An 18,538-nucleotide genomic window follows, 5' to 3' on the forward strand; every position below is an offset into this window, starting at 1 on the left:
CATTTGCTCACATTGTATATAGACTTGTTTTTCTACTGTATTATTGACTGTATGTTTGTTTTATTCCATGTGTAACTCTGTGTTGTTGTATGTGTCGAACTGCTTTGCTTTATCTTGGCCAGGTCGCAATTGTAAATGAGAACTTGTTCTCAACTTGCCTACCTGATTAAATAAAGGTGAAATAAAATAAATAAAATTAATGTCCCAATAGTGTTATGCATTATTTACAACAGACAACACTTACCACAATTGTAACATAGTCATGCTCTGCATCCCAACCAGTAGATGTTATAACGGCTTTGCAAAGCTTTCTGCAGAATGTTCAGTGTATCACAAACCCCAAAGCACAAATAGTTTATATTGAAGTGGAAGTATTCTTTATGTACAGTTTAAAGACGGACAGTCAGTCCATGGCCAACGGTTATGAAAAGTGAAACAATTTAATAAACATCAAAAACATCCAGAAACATTCTGAAACACATGCAATAGCTGTACATGTCTTTTTTTGTACAAAGATGCAGTAGAAGGCGATCGTCGTGTTAACGTTTAGGTTGACTTTAAAACAGGCTTACTACTGTGATTCGTTTTTTAGAGATGAACGGAAGTGTCTGAAATGGCATGCAAGTTGTAATGAGCAAGGCTGTTCTAAGAACATTGGGACAACATTAAGCCATGCTTTAATTGGTATTTTGATGAACTAGAATAGATCAAGCGGTAACCCGGTTGATAATTGTCTGCATGTTGTAGCAAGCTGTCACATAAAACCACTGAATCACAGCCTCGCCGTGGAAATCGTATCAGAAATGTCTACAACAACAGTTTAAGTACTTTCCTGTTATCAACTGAGAGTTCTCAGAGCACCTGGGTCGTTCCATGAAATGAGTGCCTTTTGTGTCCCTTTGATATATTAAGTAGAAATTGTGTACAAATATTGAATTGCCTGTTATAGTTATTGAAGTAGACTTCAATATAGACCACATGGAAAATTCAATAAATCAGATTTTTTATATGAATAGACAGAAAGTTCATGTCGCTCTGTGCATCCTCTGTGATTTTAATCCACTTAACCCCAACATTCTCCAAGTTTTCACCATCATTGTAAAGCCCTAGTTACAGTATTTTGTTGCTTTGACACTAATTTCTAAAGATTATTTATTTATTGTGACTAGTAATTCATTTTAAGCTTAACAAAAAAAAAATGTCCGTAATTTTAATGTCAACCCTGTTATGTGAACTGAACTCGTCTTAATATAGTGAAACTATTAATTTTCAAATATTTTTTTCAAAAGAAACACTGAACGTCTAATAGTCAAATTACAGTGTAAATGCAGGTGGGCTGTTTCTACTATTTTCGGACATTTTCTGGTCTTTTGTGGAGGAAAACTGAGCGAGTCGAGCATAACACATTAACCCTGTAACACATAGATCAACAGGCTAGACATTTTTGTATAATTACATTTTCTTTGTGAAGCTTGCATTCAATTGCCCCTCCCTGTTGCACACAACAAGCTTATTTCCCCCCCAGTCACAAGGGGATTCATGGCTGATTTAAGATGAACTTTTAAGATGAACCCTGTTACGGTCAACCCTGTTACTTTATTTGGCACTTAATAGGCACTTCATTTTGTTTTATTTAAAAAACATTGAGATGGGAAAAAGTCTTTTTTATTAAGTTGAAAATTTGGTCTTTATGACAGAATATTAAAATGAGGTAAAAAAATATATATGTTTACCAAATTACACTACTCAAAAGGCACCTAATCAGTGGAACGACCCACCTGCCTTAGGTCTTTTGTGTATTTCATCATGTGATATAACTGAGGCATCCATTTTGTATTATTTTGTCATGTATAAAACCAGGAAATAAGTTAATAAACAACTTTTGTACACATATTAAAATCATATTTAATGAATGCATTTCAAATATAAAATGTCAATAATATTTGCTTCAACTGAACAAGACAGACATCATATGCTCACATACGCGTGTTCTTTGCTAAAAGACCTGGCAGTATAACACAAGGAGCAGTGTGGACTGGAGTTTTCTTATTTTCTTCCTTTTATATTTGAGTGGATTACAAACAGTTGTTGCATTTGACAAAAAAATGCAAAAGCCTCAAAGGTTTTCACTGATTTGCGGTAATAGAAAACACTCCAAACATACAATAATATATACATTTCGAAATGATGCATTCTGTTACAGTTTGATAAAAGGACAAGCTTTATAAAATGAAGATGGCAGTGTAGCTGACAATGACAAATTACATTTCACATGAGATTCTGCTTGGTATGGATGATGTCATGTACTTCCTTTATTAAGTCCCCCCCTCCACCAGTCTGATGAAAGTGTTGTCCTAAGGATGGATGATGGCCCCTTTTCCTTTCTCTTACGCTTTGCTCTGATTGGTGGTTCCTTTTACTTCCATGGACACCCTTTTTTCCTTGCGTCCAGCGTACTCGCCGATAAAGGAGCCATCCTCGTTGAACTGGGCGTCCTCATCCCCATAGTCCACCAGGCTGTCCCCACTGTCCTCTGCTTTGATCTGTCCGCTCAGAGAGTGCTGGCTGCCCTTCAGTGGCTTCTCATCGTTGTCACTGTGTCACAACACGATGGCACAAAGACAGGGGATTTAAAATCCACCTAATTTCACTCATGGCTTAACTCAATAGGCTTTACTGGTGAGGACAGGGACACAGGCAGGTTTGAACCCATAAAGCTTCAATGAAGAGCTTCGGTGATTTGGCAGCAATGTTTACCTCTGACTGATGGACAGAGGAAAAATGATCAAATATGTCAAGAGTACTTAAACTCTACATGTACAGTATATCCATGTACTGTATGTGACAATGATCAGGAGGGACTGGTGATGATTTAAAGAAGACAGGGTATTGATGTGGATGTCGGGCTGTTGTAGTGTACAATTATAGTGTGCTTCAGCGTTCTGAGCATTTCTAGATTTTGGAGCAAACATACAATAAATGTGCTTTCCCGTGGTCTGACGTTGGGGGCCATATATTTTAAGGACCACACACACACCACTCTAGTTCTCAACTTTACTGTGACCATATGGCGAAAGATGTCTAGGCTACTTTTGATTCAATTTGGGTTCTGAGTGTGAGACTCTACTGATTGGAGTGGTGTGCGGGTCTCTGAGTTGCATTCTTTGAGTGTGTTCTGAATCGGACCAGTGGAGGATTAATGAATTGAGCACAGATATTATTGCCCCGGAGATGAGCTGCATTCAATTACACAGATTGGTTTTAGCCTCCTGCTAGGTTGTGTTGCGGCCAGGCAGCCATCCTTCATTGAGCTCCATTCAGAAACAATTAGTAACATCTGAACAATGAGGCTGTTACTGCTAATGAGCTGAGCTCTACCACCACACGTCTACCTAATCACAATGCACCGTATAGGGTGATACCACATCGACATCACAAATTCGTCAACAACAACAGGGGTGTTTGTTGCTGTTTACCACATACATGTTAAGCATACAGGCTACTCAGCCCATCGCATGTCTCGAACAGGGATGTCTGTGAGGGTCCGTGTATAGCTCATGCATGTGGGGTTTTCTTTTAAATCAGGAGAAATGCACAGATATAATTATATGATGTGATACAATTCAAAACATTGGGTACAATGAATTCTCGATGCAATGCTGGTTGGAGGTGTGATTTACCTGTATTCACAGAAGGTGTCATCATGCATACCCTGGGATTCAAGGTCTGGGTGGAGGTCCTCTTTCTCCTTTACTGCTCAGAGAGAAAGATAATAATTTAGGGTACCATGAGTACAGTATAACATTCCATAACAATTTTTTACCTTCCCTTACAAAAAAACAGGTGAAATGGCTGCTTTCACATGTTGAGCCTAAATTTCACAATATATTTTGTCTTGCCCATTTACCCTCTGAATGGCACACATACACAATCCATGTCTCAATTGCCTCAAGGCTTAAAAATCTTTAACCTGTTCAATCATCTACAGTGATTGAAGTGGAGTTAACAAGTGACATCAATAAGGGATCATAGCTTTCTCCAGTGTATGCCATAGAAAAAGCATGTTCATAATGTTTTGTACACAGGTTGGAATACTACTGTGAAATTGTGAAAATGGTGACGATGCCATTTTAGTGTAAGAGCTGTTTGAAAAGACAGCCTGAAATATCAGCCTGTTATGGTGGGATGGAGTTTTTGGCCTGCCTGGTGACATCACCAGGTGGTAAATTAGTTATTAGACCAATGAGAAAGAGATTTCCAAACCTCTCTGCCAATAACTGCTAGTTTCCAGTTTTCCCCCTTCCACTCAGACCACTTCCAGACAGTCCTAGCAACATTCTTTGCTTGAGAAATTGCTCTTTGCTCGTGTTTCTTTTTGACTATTTGTATTGAAAACAATCACAGTAAAGTATTTAGTTGTTAACCATAAATTATTGCTATTGAGATAAAAACGGCTGCATTGGACCTTTAACGTGTGAAATAGACATTTGCAGTTTTACATGTAAGAAAACTCCATGTGTAAATCTCACTTTCACATGCAGAATTGCAAGTTCACATGTTAAAAACAGTCACGTGAAAATCACATTTGCAATTTCACATCTAAGAAAACTCCACATGCCTATCTGAATATAATAATTCAAGTAAAAAACTGTTATTTCTGTTTTCTGAGCCCGCCACTCCATTATTAGTCCTCCATGGTGTTGCATAGATATACATGTATACTTAGCGCTACCACTAGAGAGAGGCAGTCAGAGTGTTATTGCCGCAAGCGTGTTGGTCCGTGACCATTGGAAGAAGCCCAGTGAAAAGAACAGAGAAGACAGCTCATCCTGGTTATATTTTTTTACCTTTATTTAACTTGGCAAGTCAGTTAAGAACAAATTCTTATTTGCAATGACAGTCTAGGAACAGTGGGTTAACTGCCTTGTTCAGGGGCAGAAAAACAGATTTTTACCTTGTCAGCTCAGGGATTCGATCTAGCAACCATCCGGTTACAGGCCCAACGCTCTAACCACTCGGCTACCTGCCACCACTCTTGTGTAGTTAGCATAAATCAATGGATTCAGATTTAATAAAAAAGTAACCTAAAATACAAATCATTAGCGTGATTAATATGTACACATGTAAATACACTCAATATGAGCCCTTGTTTAAACGAGTAACATTTTCCCATTCACATGAGTGTAGCCAAGCTAAGTAACTAGCTAGCTAGTCCACTTTTGTGTGCAAGTCAACGAGAACAACATGGCATTTCAGAGGATATTGTTATCTTTATAAACAAGGGCTCATATTGAGTGTATTTACATGTCTACATATTAATCACTCTAATGATTTGTATTTTAGAAGGTTTTATGAAATTTGTATCCAATGGTCGCATGCTAACTACTAACCGCTAGCTAGCTTAGTGATAGGTGATAGCTAGCCTTCAATGTTGTCCTATTTAGCTATTTTTCGCTTCTGTTATTGTTAGCTGTCCATTGGTTTTTGTTACATTTAATAAACAGGCCTTTAAGGGATTTTGATGTATTTGAAAATGTGTGAATTTGTTTACTTTTGGAATGAATGTAAACAGATACTTTTCTATAAAGAGATGATTTAGAATTAGGGCTGTCAGAGTTAATCAGTTATCTCGAGTTAAACTCAAGTTAAAATCGTGATTAATTGCATTGATCAAAATACACTGAATCATCCAAAATACATAATCAATACAGCTAGAAACAACAATGCGAAGTCAAAACAAGTTGAGATTGAGGTTAAAGAAAGTGTGCTTTATCAATTTAGCTGATTTTGCTAACTGTTACTTTGGACAAAATCAAGACGTCAATGCTTTTTATAAAAACATCTTCAATTACAGCAACTTGACAAAAATGTTAAATGTTTGACTTCCCTATTCGGAATTGAACAGTCAATATTCAGAGATTGTGAGAAATGTATAATACATATACATTGGAAGAGAAAAAGGGTCGACCCGCTTGGTTTAATGGTCATGACGTTGGCTTCTCCCGTTGGAGACACGGGTTCTAGTGAAACGTATCATTTCGTTGGGAAACGTGTCACATGAAAAATAAACATGAAAAATGTACATGTCAAAAATCCATGTAGTGTCCAAAAACCACGTGTCTGACTCATGTGGTAAAAAAAAGCTGTGATTTGTTTTTTCGCACATTTTTTTTTATTGTAATGCTTGATGAAGACACAATAATGTTCTGTTAAAACGCCTTACAAGTTCTCTCACATTCTGAAGTAATAACATACTCAGTGCTTTATGTCAGTAACATTTACAATATGAGTAACAACTAAATCCTCATTTCAAAGTGGGAAGCTTACTATCAGTGAAATTGCAGGAGGTAGTGTTTAATGAAGGCAACACAGAACAAAGCCCTGTGATTTAGACTGTCTTTCTGACATGATAGGTGATTAGCTGAGTGTGTAAAGATGAAAGGTACTGTAAAATACCCCCCATCCCCCACAGACAGGACTGGCATTAAGATACCCTGGCTGGTCCTTATGGCATCACCCCACAACTGGCATGTGACCATAACATTTGCATTTCTTCTGTGTATTTTGTGCATTGTATGTTTTGTTATTCAAATTCAGCATATTCCAAATATGATATGCTGTATTTAAATGTTATGAATACAAATGCATATGCTCCCATTAATTCAAATTCCCATTATACTCTAAATATATCAGCGTTGACATTTTGAGCAGTGGTGTGATGTATATTTCTACAAATAATAACACATCAGCTTAAGTATATCTATAACGGTGTCCAGAGTGATGTATCATTTCTCTTTTGTAACGAGGACTCTAAATGGAAATATAATGATGCCTTGTGTAATGATTAGTTAACATTCATAAGGTGCAGTGTGTGTGTGTGTGTGTGTGTGTGTGTGTGTGTGTTTGAGAGTGAGCACCTACCAGCATATTTCCCTCCTTTATTTCTGTTGACAAAGCAGGCGATTAACACAATGAGTGTGAGGACAGCCATGGCACACATCAGCCCGATGAACCAGCCCTGGGTGGAGATTCCTCCATGGATGCTTGCCAGACCTGAGGAGAACAACAACACAAGTCTTTGACATTGACTTGACCCTGCCTTTCATGAGGACACTTAATTGAATGTTTACATCGACAAAGTCTATCTGATGCAGAGGCAGAGAGGCAGCAGGTTACGCTGAAATGGAAATGTACCCGTATTAATATTAAACAGCTAATCCCCTTGTCTAATTAATCAACTGAGGAGGCTGTTCAAACAGAAATTCATTCACCAAGTCACACAGAATTTTGTTTTTTTGGGGGGGGGGGAAATCCTATTGACACTGAGAAAACCATGCATGACACCTTGAGACACGTTCAAGGACATTGGTGCACCTGCATAGACCTAGTACTCAATAAGACATCAATTGGTTGTGGTGCTGATGTAGGTGGGGGGTTGAATGAGGGGTGGGAGAGCGTTTGCTTCTTTTCCTGTGGCATCCCTGCTCACCTTTATCCCTGGTCCTGATTACATCTTCAAAAATACTAGAATTATCAACCCAGTTGTTAGTCATAAGGCGCACAGTGTACGCAGTCCCAGGCTCCAGCCCCTCAATGATGTGGAAAGTCTTAGAGGTGTTTACTGCCTCAGAGATCTTCCAGTTACCTTTACCTATAAGGTGCACAATCAGGGAGGGTTAGTACTCATGAGGGGTGAAGGTTCAAGGGTTAAAGGTTACTTACAGAGAGTTCGATGAAATAACACAGAACAACATTTCTAGCATGTAACGTTAACGGTAATATGGAATACAGATTTCTCAGATGTTACCAATACATTCAAAATCACCTTAAACACGTATCACTATAAAATAGACTACAAATGGACAGAGAAGTAATATGCGCTTACGGTTGTTCATATATGCAACATAAAACTCTGAATCTGTTTGTTCGCTTCCCGGAATCCAGCTGATATTTGCAAAGTTGTCACTAACTGAGGAACTAATATTCAACAGGGCTGGGACTGACAGACAGATGAGGGGAGAAAAGGGGAGAAATGGCAGAACAGGGTTAGTAAAGGATAGTAACGAGAAGACAGATTACATCCACACACAAAAAACATTGGATCGGAAGCTGGCCAGAGAGTTGTTGATTAAATCAATCCATTTGCTTATGTGTTTCATTCCTAATATTACTGTAGGACACAGAATGAAGGCTTATCAACAACTTTAACACATTTCATGAATCACTTGTAATGAAATTGCCAAAGGAAAACAACAATGATATGGAAATGTTTTGATAAGGAAAGTCCGCAGAGCTGAATGGAAATCTATAGATAGCATGCATCCACTGAAACCTGCAGACGAAAGAACAAAGCAGAACCCTGCTTATTGACTCCGCGTGTTCATTTTCTTAAGCAATACCACTGACTGCTCTCGCTTTTCAAATCAGATCGTTTTACACTGCTGCAATACATATGTACTGTACACTGAGTGTACAAAACATTAAGAACACCTGCTCCTTCCATGACATAGACTGACCAGGTGAATCCAGGTGAAAGATATGATCTCTTATTGATGTCACTTGTTAAATCCACTTCAATCAGTGTAGATGAAGGGGAGGAGGCAGGTTAAAGAAGGATTTTTAAGCCTCGAGACAATTGAGACATGGATTGTGTGTGTGCCATTCAGAGCAATATAATGATTGAAGTGCCTTTGAACGGGTATGGTAGTAGGTTTGAGTGTGTCAAGAACTGCAATGCTGCTGGGTTTCCCGTGTGTGTCAAGAATGGTCCACCCCCCAAAGGACAAATTGAGGCTGTTCTCAGGGCAAAAATACACAATATTATAATGTTTTGTACACTCAGTGTACAAACCCCTATGGAAAATATGCTTAAGATGTGGAGGGGTTCAAGGGGTTCATGTAGAAGGGTCCAAGCACAAAATTGAGCTTTTCTTCTACAACAGTAAACACTTCAATGGGAATGTTAAATATCAGAGGTTAGTAAGTCCCTTTGCCTCACTGCAGTTTAACTCAGGTACACAGTGGTGAATACATTAGACAACAACAGACTAATAAAGACTCTGAAGACTCTGACACTCCAAGAATAAATCAAAGAACCACTGCACCTGGAGTGATGGTGACAATCATGCATCACTCCATATTGCTAAAGTTGGTAAAAGAAAGCTATGGTTTGACCCGGTCAACAGCAACCAATCCCCTTCATTTCCCTCAGGCATACATGCAAATCTGTGACTGTGTCTCCTGCTCAGGTGTCATTATTTTCTCAGGTGATAATTCAGTACACAAGGACACCTGTGTCTGTGCTGCCCATCCCTGTGAGCACAAATGACACACCGTGGGTAATGCTGATGTATGACTTCGTAACTATGGTAATTCCCATCATTCGCTTAGTATGATGACTAAGTGACACGGGGCCTGACTAAAAATATCCCAGGGCTTGGCGTGTTTGTCACCGCGCTGCTCAGCCTGGTATTAAAGGCTGCAGAAAGCATCTGCTGTCACAGCAGGGAGCGCAGCCCTGGCCCTGCCACAATGCCTGAAAGATGGCTCTTCAAAGTCAGGGAGTTCTATAAAAGGAGTGCCCCAGTACACAGAAATATTCTGATCTACAGCTTTCAACAGCTTTCAATTTATCCACTTATCTCAGTCCCCTAAATATTACCGTTTCTTTAAGAGCTCACACCTCCTCCTCACTCTGCCTGGCTAAGCCAACATTTTCCTCAGCTCAAATGGTGCTATGGACATTTGCTTGCCCCACAGCACTATTGTTGTTTACCCAGTTGAAGGTTACATGGAAATGTTCAGGTGACTGTTTGGTCAATATTCTGCCGTGTAAAAGAGGACTGGGCCCCCCAAAAAATCAATCCTTGACAATTAGACATATTTGCCCTGTTTGAACTACAACACACTACACTCACACCTTCGGGTGTGGAATAGATTCAATAACGTGACTGTCTGTTGATGAGCTTGTTGAGCCGTTTGCTGGACTTTAACTCAACATCGATGCTGAGGCTAGTTTTTCATTGATTGAAGTTAAGCTCAAAATAGAGGATTTGTGTCATAGCGATCACTAGAGTTGACAGTTTTTCCACCTATGACTACCATTACCATACTGAGCACAATTGGTGACATGAATACCTATGTTGGAACGGGTGGCATTGGACACGTGGGAGACTGCAGTGCTTGGAGGTGAGGGGGAGGCAGACTGGCCTGAAAAGAAAGACAGATCTTGAGATTATTGGCTATTTTTTGGAGTGAAGGAGGGGGAGCTACTGTCTACTGACTACTAGTAGAATTGTTAGTACACTACAACTATGGGTAAAGTGAACTGATATTAGTTTCTAGTCTACAGATATGTCTACTATAATGACTAGTCAGGGTAGTTACTACTACAGAGCAATGCATACCATCAAAGAACTAGGAAACAAGGTGTAATTTCTGGTTAGATATGATCATTGGTAATAATTTGTACTACAGGAAGTGACTATTCCACGGTTCAGTTTGAGGCAAAGACGCCATCATTTGAACGCTGAATGACACTACAATAGAGATGCCTGTCTGATAGCCTTCCTGTATGTTGCACTTAAAGCTTAATTTGATCCCGTTGCTTTTGTAATACAGGTGGCATTGATCCTGCCGTTGTTAGAACACAAGTCAATATTCATTTAGAGATTCACTAATGAGATCGGATTCATATGAATTTATAATCAGGATACTCATTACCATTTGTTATTGCAGAGAAAACCACAAACTTTGTCTGAAAACAGGGGAGTCTGTATTGGTCTACTAATGAAAGGAGGCATCAGAGTGCTCAGCGCTGATGGCAAGGGCACGCAACAGACAAGGGCAATTATTCACAGATGAGAGGAGTATCTGCATGATTTTAGTTTCGTATTTGTGTGAAATATTAAAAGGTCTTAATTGTTGCCGACATCAGATTCAGTAACTTTTGCTAAATGCCTGCTTGACCCATTCAACCATGGAGGCAGGCAGGGCCAGGAGCTGTCTGGAGCTGTCACCTCCCACCCGTTTATCAGCCCTTTATCCATATTCATGCTCTCACAGCTAGTCTATGTTAAAGAAACTATAGCTGACAGAAATCATGCTAACAAGTATATGAAAAGAATAGCATGAGTCTTTCTCAGAAATGGAATGAGAGAGAGCTACAGTTCTACTCAACTATCCACCAAGGATGTGATACAACTAATGAACTGCCGACTCATACAGTCATACATCAACATAGTGAATATACCCGAAGGGCGTGACTTACAACAGCGTTAGACTACAGTAGTTGTTTTTTTACTGCACATAAACAGAAATCTACATACTGAAGTTGACAGTGGATACCGCTGTTGAAGCTGGTGAAGAGAAGGAAAAGAAAAAAGGAAAGCATTGCCAAGCAGGTACATGTATTAAAAGTTGTTGATAGGCATACATTATTTTCAATAGCATAAGTTAAAAGCCTTAAATATACTGAACAAAAACACAACTGTAACATGCAACAATTTCAAAGAGTAAAAGAGTAACAGTTCAAATAAAGAAATCAGTCAATTGAAATAAATTCATTAGGCCCTAATCTATGGATTTCACATGACTGGGAATACAGATATGCATCTGTTGGTCACGGATACCTTTTTAAAAAAGGTAGTGGCGTGGATCAGAAAACCAGTCAGTAGCTTGTGTGACTACCATTTGTCTCATGCAGCGCGACACATCTCCATCGCAGAGTTGATCAGGCTGTTGATTGTGGCCTGTGGAATGTTGTCCCACTCCTCTTCAATGGCTGTGCGAGGTTGCTGGATATTGGCGGGAAATGGAACACACTGTCGCACACATCGATCCAGAGCATCCCAAACATGCTCAATGGGTGACATGTCTGGTGAGTATGCAGGCCATGGAAGAACTGGGACATTTTCATCTTCCAGGAATTGTGTACAGATCCTTGTGACATGGGGCCATGCATTGTCATGCTGAAACATAAGGTGATGGTGGCGGATGAATGGCACAACAATAGGCCTCAGGATCTTGTCACGGTATCTCTGTGCATTCAAATTGCCATCAATAAAATGCATTTGTTTCCCTTTGTTCACAACGTTGACATCAGCAAACCGCTCGCCCACACGACGGCATACACTTGGTCTGCGGTTGTGAGGCCAGTTGGACGTGGAGTCTTATGATAGAGAAATTAACATTAAATTCTCTGGCAACAGCTCTGGTGGACATTCCTGCAAATTGCACGCTCCCTCAAAACTTGAGACATCTGTGGCATTGTGTTTTGTGACAAAACTGCACATTTTAGAGTGGCCTTTTATTGTCACCAGCACAAGGTGCACCAGTGTAATGGTCATGCTGTTTAATCAGCTTCTTGATATTCTACACCTGTCAGGTGGATGGTTTATCTTGGCAAACGACAAATAATCACTAACAGGGATATAAGCGAATTTGTTCTGAAAATTTGAGCGAAATAAGCTTTTTGTGATTATGGAACATTTTTGCAATCTTTTATTTCAGCTCATGAAACATGGGACCAACACTTTGCGTTTATATTTTTGTTCAGTGTACATTAGCATGGCATAGGGAAAGCATATGCAGACACCAACCGCAACTTAAGCATGAAAAAGATGCAAAATGTTACCCTACATAAATGTGTGTAAATGAAGTAGATTACAACTAAGCCCCATCTCAATAAACAGGTGCTATGTAGAACCTAAAAGGGTTTTTCAGCTGTCCCCATAGGAGAAACCTTTGAGGAACCCTTATTGGTTCCAGGTAGAACCCTTTATATTCCAGGTAAATACCCCTTTGGGTTCCATATAGAACCCTTTCCACAGATGGTTCTACATGGAACCCAAAAGGGTTCTCTTACGGGGACAGACAAAGAAACATTTACAGGATATACATCCAAAGCAATATAACATTACTCCCACACAAAAGCATGTTTCTTTTGTTTTCACATTATAACAACATTTTTTTAAGTTTCTTTTGGGCTCCTGAGTGGCGTAGGTGTCTAAGGCACTGCATCTTAGTGCTAGAGGTGTCACTACAGACCCTGGTTTGATTTCAGGCTGTATCACAACCGGCCGTGATTGGGAGTCTCATAGGGCGGTGTAGAATTGGCCCGGGTTTGTCCGGGGTAGGCCGTCATTGTAAATAAGAATTTGTTCTTAACTGACTTGCCTAGTTAAATAAAGGTTAATTAAAAAAAGAAGTAAACAAATCTAAACATGCATTCTCACAGCACACCAAATTTGATGTTTTTAATTCATCCCAGAAGCCTGCTTACTGAGATTGAATAGGATGCTACGTTTTGTTATACTGTACATTTATATCAATGTGAAAGCCCTTACTTGCAGGTAGCCTATCAGTTATGAGCGCTGGGCCAGTAACGCAAAGGTCGCTGGTTCGCATCCCTGAGCGGACTTGGTGAAAAATCTGTCGATGTGACCTTGAGAAAGGCACTTAACCCTAATTGCTCCTGTAAGTTGCTCTGGATAAGAGTGTCTGCTAAATTACTCAAATGTTCTATTAGAGAGGACCCAAATGAATTATTACTATTGTTGGACAGAGGCTGTGTGTGTTGTGGCACCTCAGAGTACAGTACAGACTCTCCATTACCATTTCAAGTGCACTTGCTTATTTTCATTAGATTCTAATTATATTTGACTGGTGCCACCCCCTTACCTACACTCCCACAGACTCAGAAGGGTACATACTACTTGTGTGAAGTAGAAATGACATATACTGCGTTTTATAAAATGAAAATGATGTATCATGTGCATGAACCAAACATACTGCAATGGCTGGCAATTGACTTACCTTACCAATTCCTATATAATAAAACAATATGATATAGAAAATATACAGTTTCACTTGCCGAAGGCAAATCTCTTTTCCAGCTGGTTGTTTCATAGCTTGCTTTCCCCTTTAAATCAATAAACACTTGCACTTTTATGACAATGATGAATGAAACCCCTTCTCACACCCTTATGATATTGTTTAACCACAAAAATTACTTAGATAGAGATATGAAAAGCCTGGCAGATGGAGCCAATATCATATTCCCTGAGCTAATACATTACTGAAATGGCTTGGTCATCTACAGAGTACCTCATCCCAAAGTCTGGCTATCACATCTCGCTATTACCCCCAACCCTAAATCCATGCCCCCTTTCTGTCCCTATAGAACTTCCTCCAGCATCCTCCATCTGCCCTGCAACACCCTGGCCTTTGTGACTTACGCGCTACAGGTGTGGTGGTGCTCTCCTCGCTGACCTGGGGCCCACAGCCCACCCTGGTGCAGGAGCGCAGGTAGAACTTGTACCTGCTGACAGCCTCGAGGTTCTGCAGGACACACGAGGTGGTGTCCGGGCTGCTGATGTCCATCGACTGCAGGACACCCACCTCCTCTGTGTCGTTGACTAAACACACACATAGACTGGATTAAACGTGTGTTGCTACATTCATGGACACAGAGGTGTCTCTCTGAAACACCAAGGAGAAAAGAAGCCTATGATAGATCATTTGAAAAGGACACATGATATGTTGGGGGTTTGATGAATAAATGACCATGCTATGTAAGAATGTACAACATGTGATCTGCATTGTGAGTTGGTTCAGCCCTCCCTAGCAGTGGAACTGGCCCTCAATGTAACAGTGTAGGTTCTGTGAAACCTGTGAAAAATGTAGTTAGCAAGGCCCTCTAAGAAGCTGGGCTCAGCCCTGGAACAGCTGTGCAGCAGCCTTTAAATTCCTCTGGTGCTTCCTCCCGGTGCCATGCTGACAGCTGTGTGCATTATCCTCCACATTTCACACACAAGTTCCTTCAAGGGGACTTCAAAAACCCCTCACTTCAAAAGAGTCCATCAGCTTTATCACGCTTGCACAATGTAAACGTCCCTTCTTCTGAAATACAGCATGACACTTTTGGCCCTCTTGTGCAGCGGCAACATCCAAAACCTTTAGTGAGAGTTGCTGTGCAATGCTGTCTTTAAAACGTTGTAATTAGCCTCATCATCATTATTGTTTCAGGCCAGGGGTTGAAGAGTGGGACACACACACGCACATCACGTCCAGTGACTGTTTCCTTTGGGATTAATCTGGGTCGTTGGTTGTGATGAAGGCCCCAGTGGACGGTATCGGGTCACTAACAAAGACCTTAAAAGGCTGTGACACGCTGGCCTTGGTCAGCGCTGCTGGGGCCGGATCATGACACACCACACAGGCCAGTGTGTCACACCCCAACCCGACACTGACCCCTCTTTCCACCAAAGGGGGTCAATCCCAGGTTATACTATCAATAAGTCCTACTGGATATCAACTTCCATGCTTTCTGATGCCATCCAATAAAATACATTTAACATTTAGTTGTATTCAAGCCTCATTACTTGAATCTGAGTTTCCCCACATTGGATCATATTCTCATGCAACCACTGTGAGACTTAAACCTGTGGATCACAGCTCTGCATGCATTTTCTCACATTTCTATAATAGGGCTAAAGTTGAACACCAGCTGTTGGAGCTAAACTCTAAACCTTCATTAACACCACGTTCAGCAATGGGCTGTAGCACCAATCACAAGCACAACATTATCTCCTAGTGGTAAGATCAAGGAATCGCTAGTCACTTTGACTGAAGGTAGGCAGGTGCATGTAAGAGACTGCAGTTCAACGGGGAAGGGGAAAGAGTTGTACACACTTAGCTGATACTCTAGCCGGTATCCTGTGACGACTCCATTGGCAACCAGAGGAGGTGCCCAGGTGAGAGCGATGGTGTGCTTCTGAACATCTGTGACCCTGAAAACGGGGTTTTCCTCTGGAACTGTGAAACAGAACAATATATAGGTAGTAAGCAGTTTGAGAGTGTAGCACAATAGTCTTGTCTCTAGATAGTTATTTTCTTCTTCCATTGGACAGTACTGAATCAATATGTTCCATGGCACCCCAGACCTCTACCCTCATGTCTTACCTCCCTCGGGAGTTTTGAAGTTGACGGCGTGGCTGCCTGGCCCGTTGCCTCGCCCGTTGAAGGTCATGACGATGAGGCTGTACTCAGAGAAGGGTGTGAGCCCTGGTACCATGGCATGGTTCCTGTCCCCCGGGAATGTCAGTGTGTGTTTGTTCCCGTGAGTCTTTTTTGAGTCCAGCAGACTACGCAGCCGCCACCAGCTTATCTGACACCGCCATGACAGAGGGGAGACAGTGTTATAGGTCTAACAGATCATAATTATGTGAGACAAAGACAACAGCTCATAAAATAGAAAAATGCTGCGGTCTTGGTTATAGTATTTTTTCGCGAGTGTAAGGAAACAGTGAGCTGCCAGCAGTAGGGAGACAGAGTTGGGTGAGGGGGCCAGAAGATCCAGCGAGGTCAGACTCCTTTTAAACTGTGTCTTAAAGCTACTGGGCTGTTTTGAGGAATTACCCTGTAGCCTCCCAGATGTCCATGCAGCTTGTCCTTGTGAACACGTGTCCAGCTGACCTTGACCAGCGAGTTGTTCATCACCTCCACCTCTACATCATCAGGGGCCGCGGAGGGGACTGCGGAGCCAAACACACTCACGTCACAGTCCATTCAGCCCATATGTCACACTGAGTACTGTAAAGATCAGCCCAACATGTGAAGGATGAGCTCAGCTTTACAGTGAATGATCCACCAGATCATATGTGTAGTATTGGCAGGGTTGAGTATTTAGGTGCTTCAAAGCATTACCTCTATCAAATAATAATCTATAGATCAGTGACTGCAATCTAAATAACATGATATACCAAGGGTGGAACTAGTGTTGGGCTCACTGCTATTGCCTAAGCGATGATACCAGGCAGTATGACAACAAAGGAGTACAAAGCTTCTAAAGGAGGACAATACATTGTTAACAAGGTTGAGATGGTATATGTGACCTGAGGTTACATCCTGAGGGCAAATCCAAAAGAACGCTAAAAATAAAGATAGAAATAAGAAAGTGCATGGAATGAAATGGTTCTAAAAGAGAGTTTTCACTTTGGCATGAGTGAAAGGGTACATAGGCTCTATAAAGTGACGCTCAACCAAGCTACTAGCCTATATCACAAAGCAAACATTGGATTTCATCAACTACTCTGGCTGGTGGGTTAGGGTTCTGCTCACAAATCTATAGCACTTTTAAAGAAGAAAGAGTCCAGATTTTATGGACTGGAGCCAACCACACACAAAGCTGAATGGTACGTACGGTACTGGCTTTATATATCTGAATGGTATTATTATTGTGAAATTCACATACATTCTTTGTATTTACAAGGCTGTAATATTTTATTTTAAAAAACAACACTAGTCACTCACAGTCCTCTCCAGAGTAGCCAGTCATCACTTTGGGTTCAGGTCCCCATCCCTGGTGGTTCCTCGCCTGGATCCTGACCTCATATGGCACAAACGTGGGAGTGCCCTTCACCACAAACGAGTGTCTTTTCACCACATGCTCGTGCCAGTCCTCCTCCACATCCTGCCGTTTATAGCTCACCTTATATTCAAGGCCTGGCCCATTGTGTTCAATGGGGGACAATGGCTGCAAGGGCGAAGAATGTAAGAAAAGCAGTAACACACAGATTATTACCATTTAAGAGGATCTTGAACAATCAAGCAAGGAGCTCTTTATATTTCCTTCTACATCCCTGGCTATTTTGGGGTTATCATGCCAAGCCCATATACATGGATCCTAATTTGATCATATAAAATCAGTAAAACTATAAGACAATTGGCTGGGTGCTGGTTCCAGGGAGTTCTGAGGCACCCCTCTGATATAAGGAGCAGTCTAGGACTTCACAGACTGTAGAGATTATAGAGCGATCCAACGCTTCCCTCACAATGGCCTGACCATGATGGGAAATAGAATAAGACACTATTATCCACAAAAGCAAATCATTAACAATGAGGGAGCTCGTACATTCAGAAGTTCAGGTTGCATTACTCTGCTAGGACAGGAAGATCATTTGTGGGGGTGAGATTAATCTTTTTACAATAAAGCAGAATTTATTACTGTATTACTGTACTCCTCTCTGCTCCATTCCTTTTCACTTTCTAATAAAAGGTTCACAATGAACTGCTTTGATAGCTATCCCATTCACGATGACCCATCAAAAATAGGTTTTCTAAAGTTATACATCACAATACGACACTTCAAAAGCAGGGATATTTGATTTATTTCTGAGGGATAACACTAAAGCTTACTTTCTTTATGAATAAAGAGAGATTCTTTGATTTCCCCAAAATGTAACTGCTGTGAAATATTCAATACTCGGAGGGGTGCGTACGTACGAAGGGAAGGAATATTAAAGGAACCCCATTCTGTTTCTTACCTCCCAGTTGATATCCATTTCATGTGCCAAATGACCTTCGATTTTAATATTTTCAGGGTTCTTGTCAGGGGCTGGTGGCAGAGAAGAAATATGGATTTCGCCAGAATTGAAATTGTTAGTTAAATAAATCTCCTGTGAAATGTGCACATGAGAGACCTAAGAGTGAAATCAATTATCTCAGATGTTTGAGTGTTTTAAAGTTCAACGGGCGG

The 18,538-nt window shown here is 40.7% G+C and overlaps 1 protein-coding gene across 9 annotated transcripts in view; it reads right to left on the minus strand.

Annotated features, from left to right (window-relative positions):
* Positions 1–415: 415 nt before the first annotated feature.
* The window catches only part of LOC139535555 (neural cell adhesion molecule L1-like protein), an 80,279-nt gene continuing 62,156 nt past the window's right edge, over positions 416–18,538 (minus strand). For 5 of the 9 annotated variants that reach the window (XM_071335067.1, XM_071335065.1, XM_071335066.1 and 2 more), the window contains 13 exons: positions 18,327–18,397; positions 17,314–17,536; positions 16,420–16,535; positions 15,964–16,168; positions 15,694–15,816; positions 14,238–14,417; positions 11,328–11,357; positions 10,138–10,209; positions 7,886–7,999; positions 7,490–7,651; positions 6,922–7,053; positions 3,681–3,753; positions 416–2,595 (listed from right to left, as the gene is read on the minus strand). In XM_071335067.1, coding sequence (XP_071191168.1) covers positions 2,388–2,595; positions 3,681–3,753; positions 6,922–7,053; positions 7,490–7,651; positions 7,886–7,999; positions 10,138–10,209; positions 11,328–11,357; positions 14,238–14,417; positions 15,694–15,816; positions 15,964–16,168; positions 16,420–16,535; positions 17,314–17,536; positions 18,327–18,397 — 1,709 coding nt within the window. In that variant the 3' untranslated portion in view covers positions 416–2,387. The remainder of the gene's footprint in view (positions 2,596–3,680; positions 3,754–6,921; positions 7,054–7,489; positions 7,652–7,885; positions 8,000–10,137; positions 10,210–11,327; positions 11,358–14,237; positions 14,418–15,693; positions 15,817–15,963; positions 16,169–16,419; positions 16,536–17,313; positions 17,537–18,326; positions 18,398–18,538) is intronic. The other 4 variants (XM_071335068.1, XM_071335070.1, XM_071335069.1 and 1 more) reach the window with 4 other exon arrangements.

This window comes from Salvelinus alpinus, chromosome 12 (genome assembly GCF_045679555.1).
Source record: "Salvelinus alpinus chromosome 12, SLU_Salpinus.1, whole genome shotgun sequence".
NCBI lineage: Eukaryota > Metazoa > Chordata > Actinopteri > Salmoniformes > Salmonidae > Salvelinus > Salvelinus alpinus.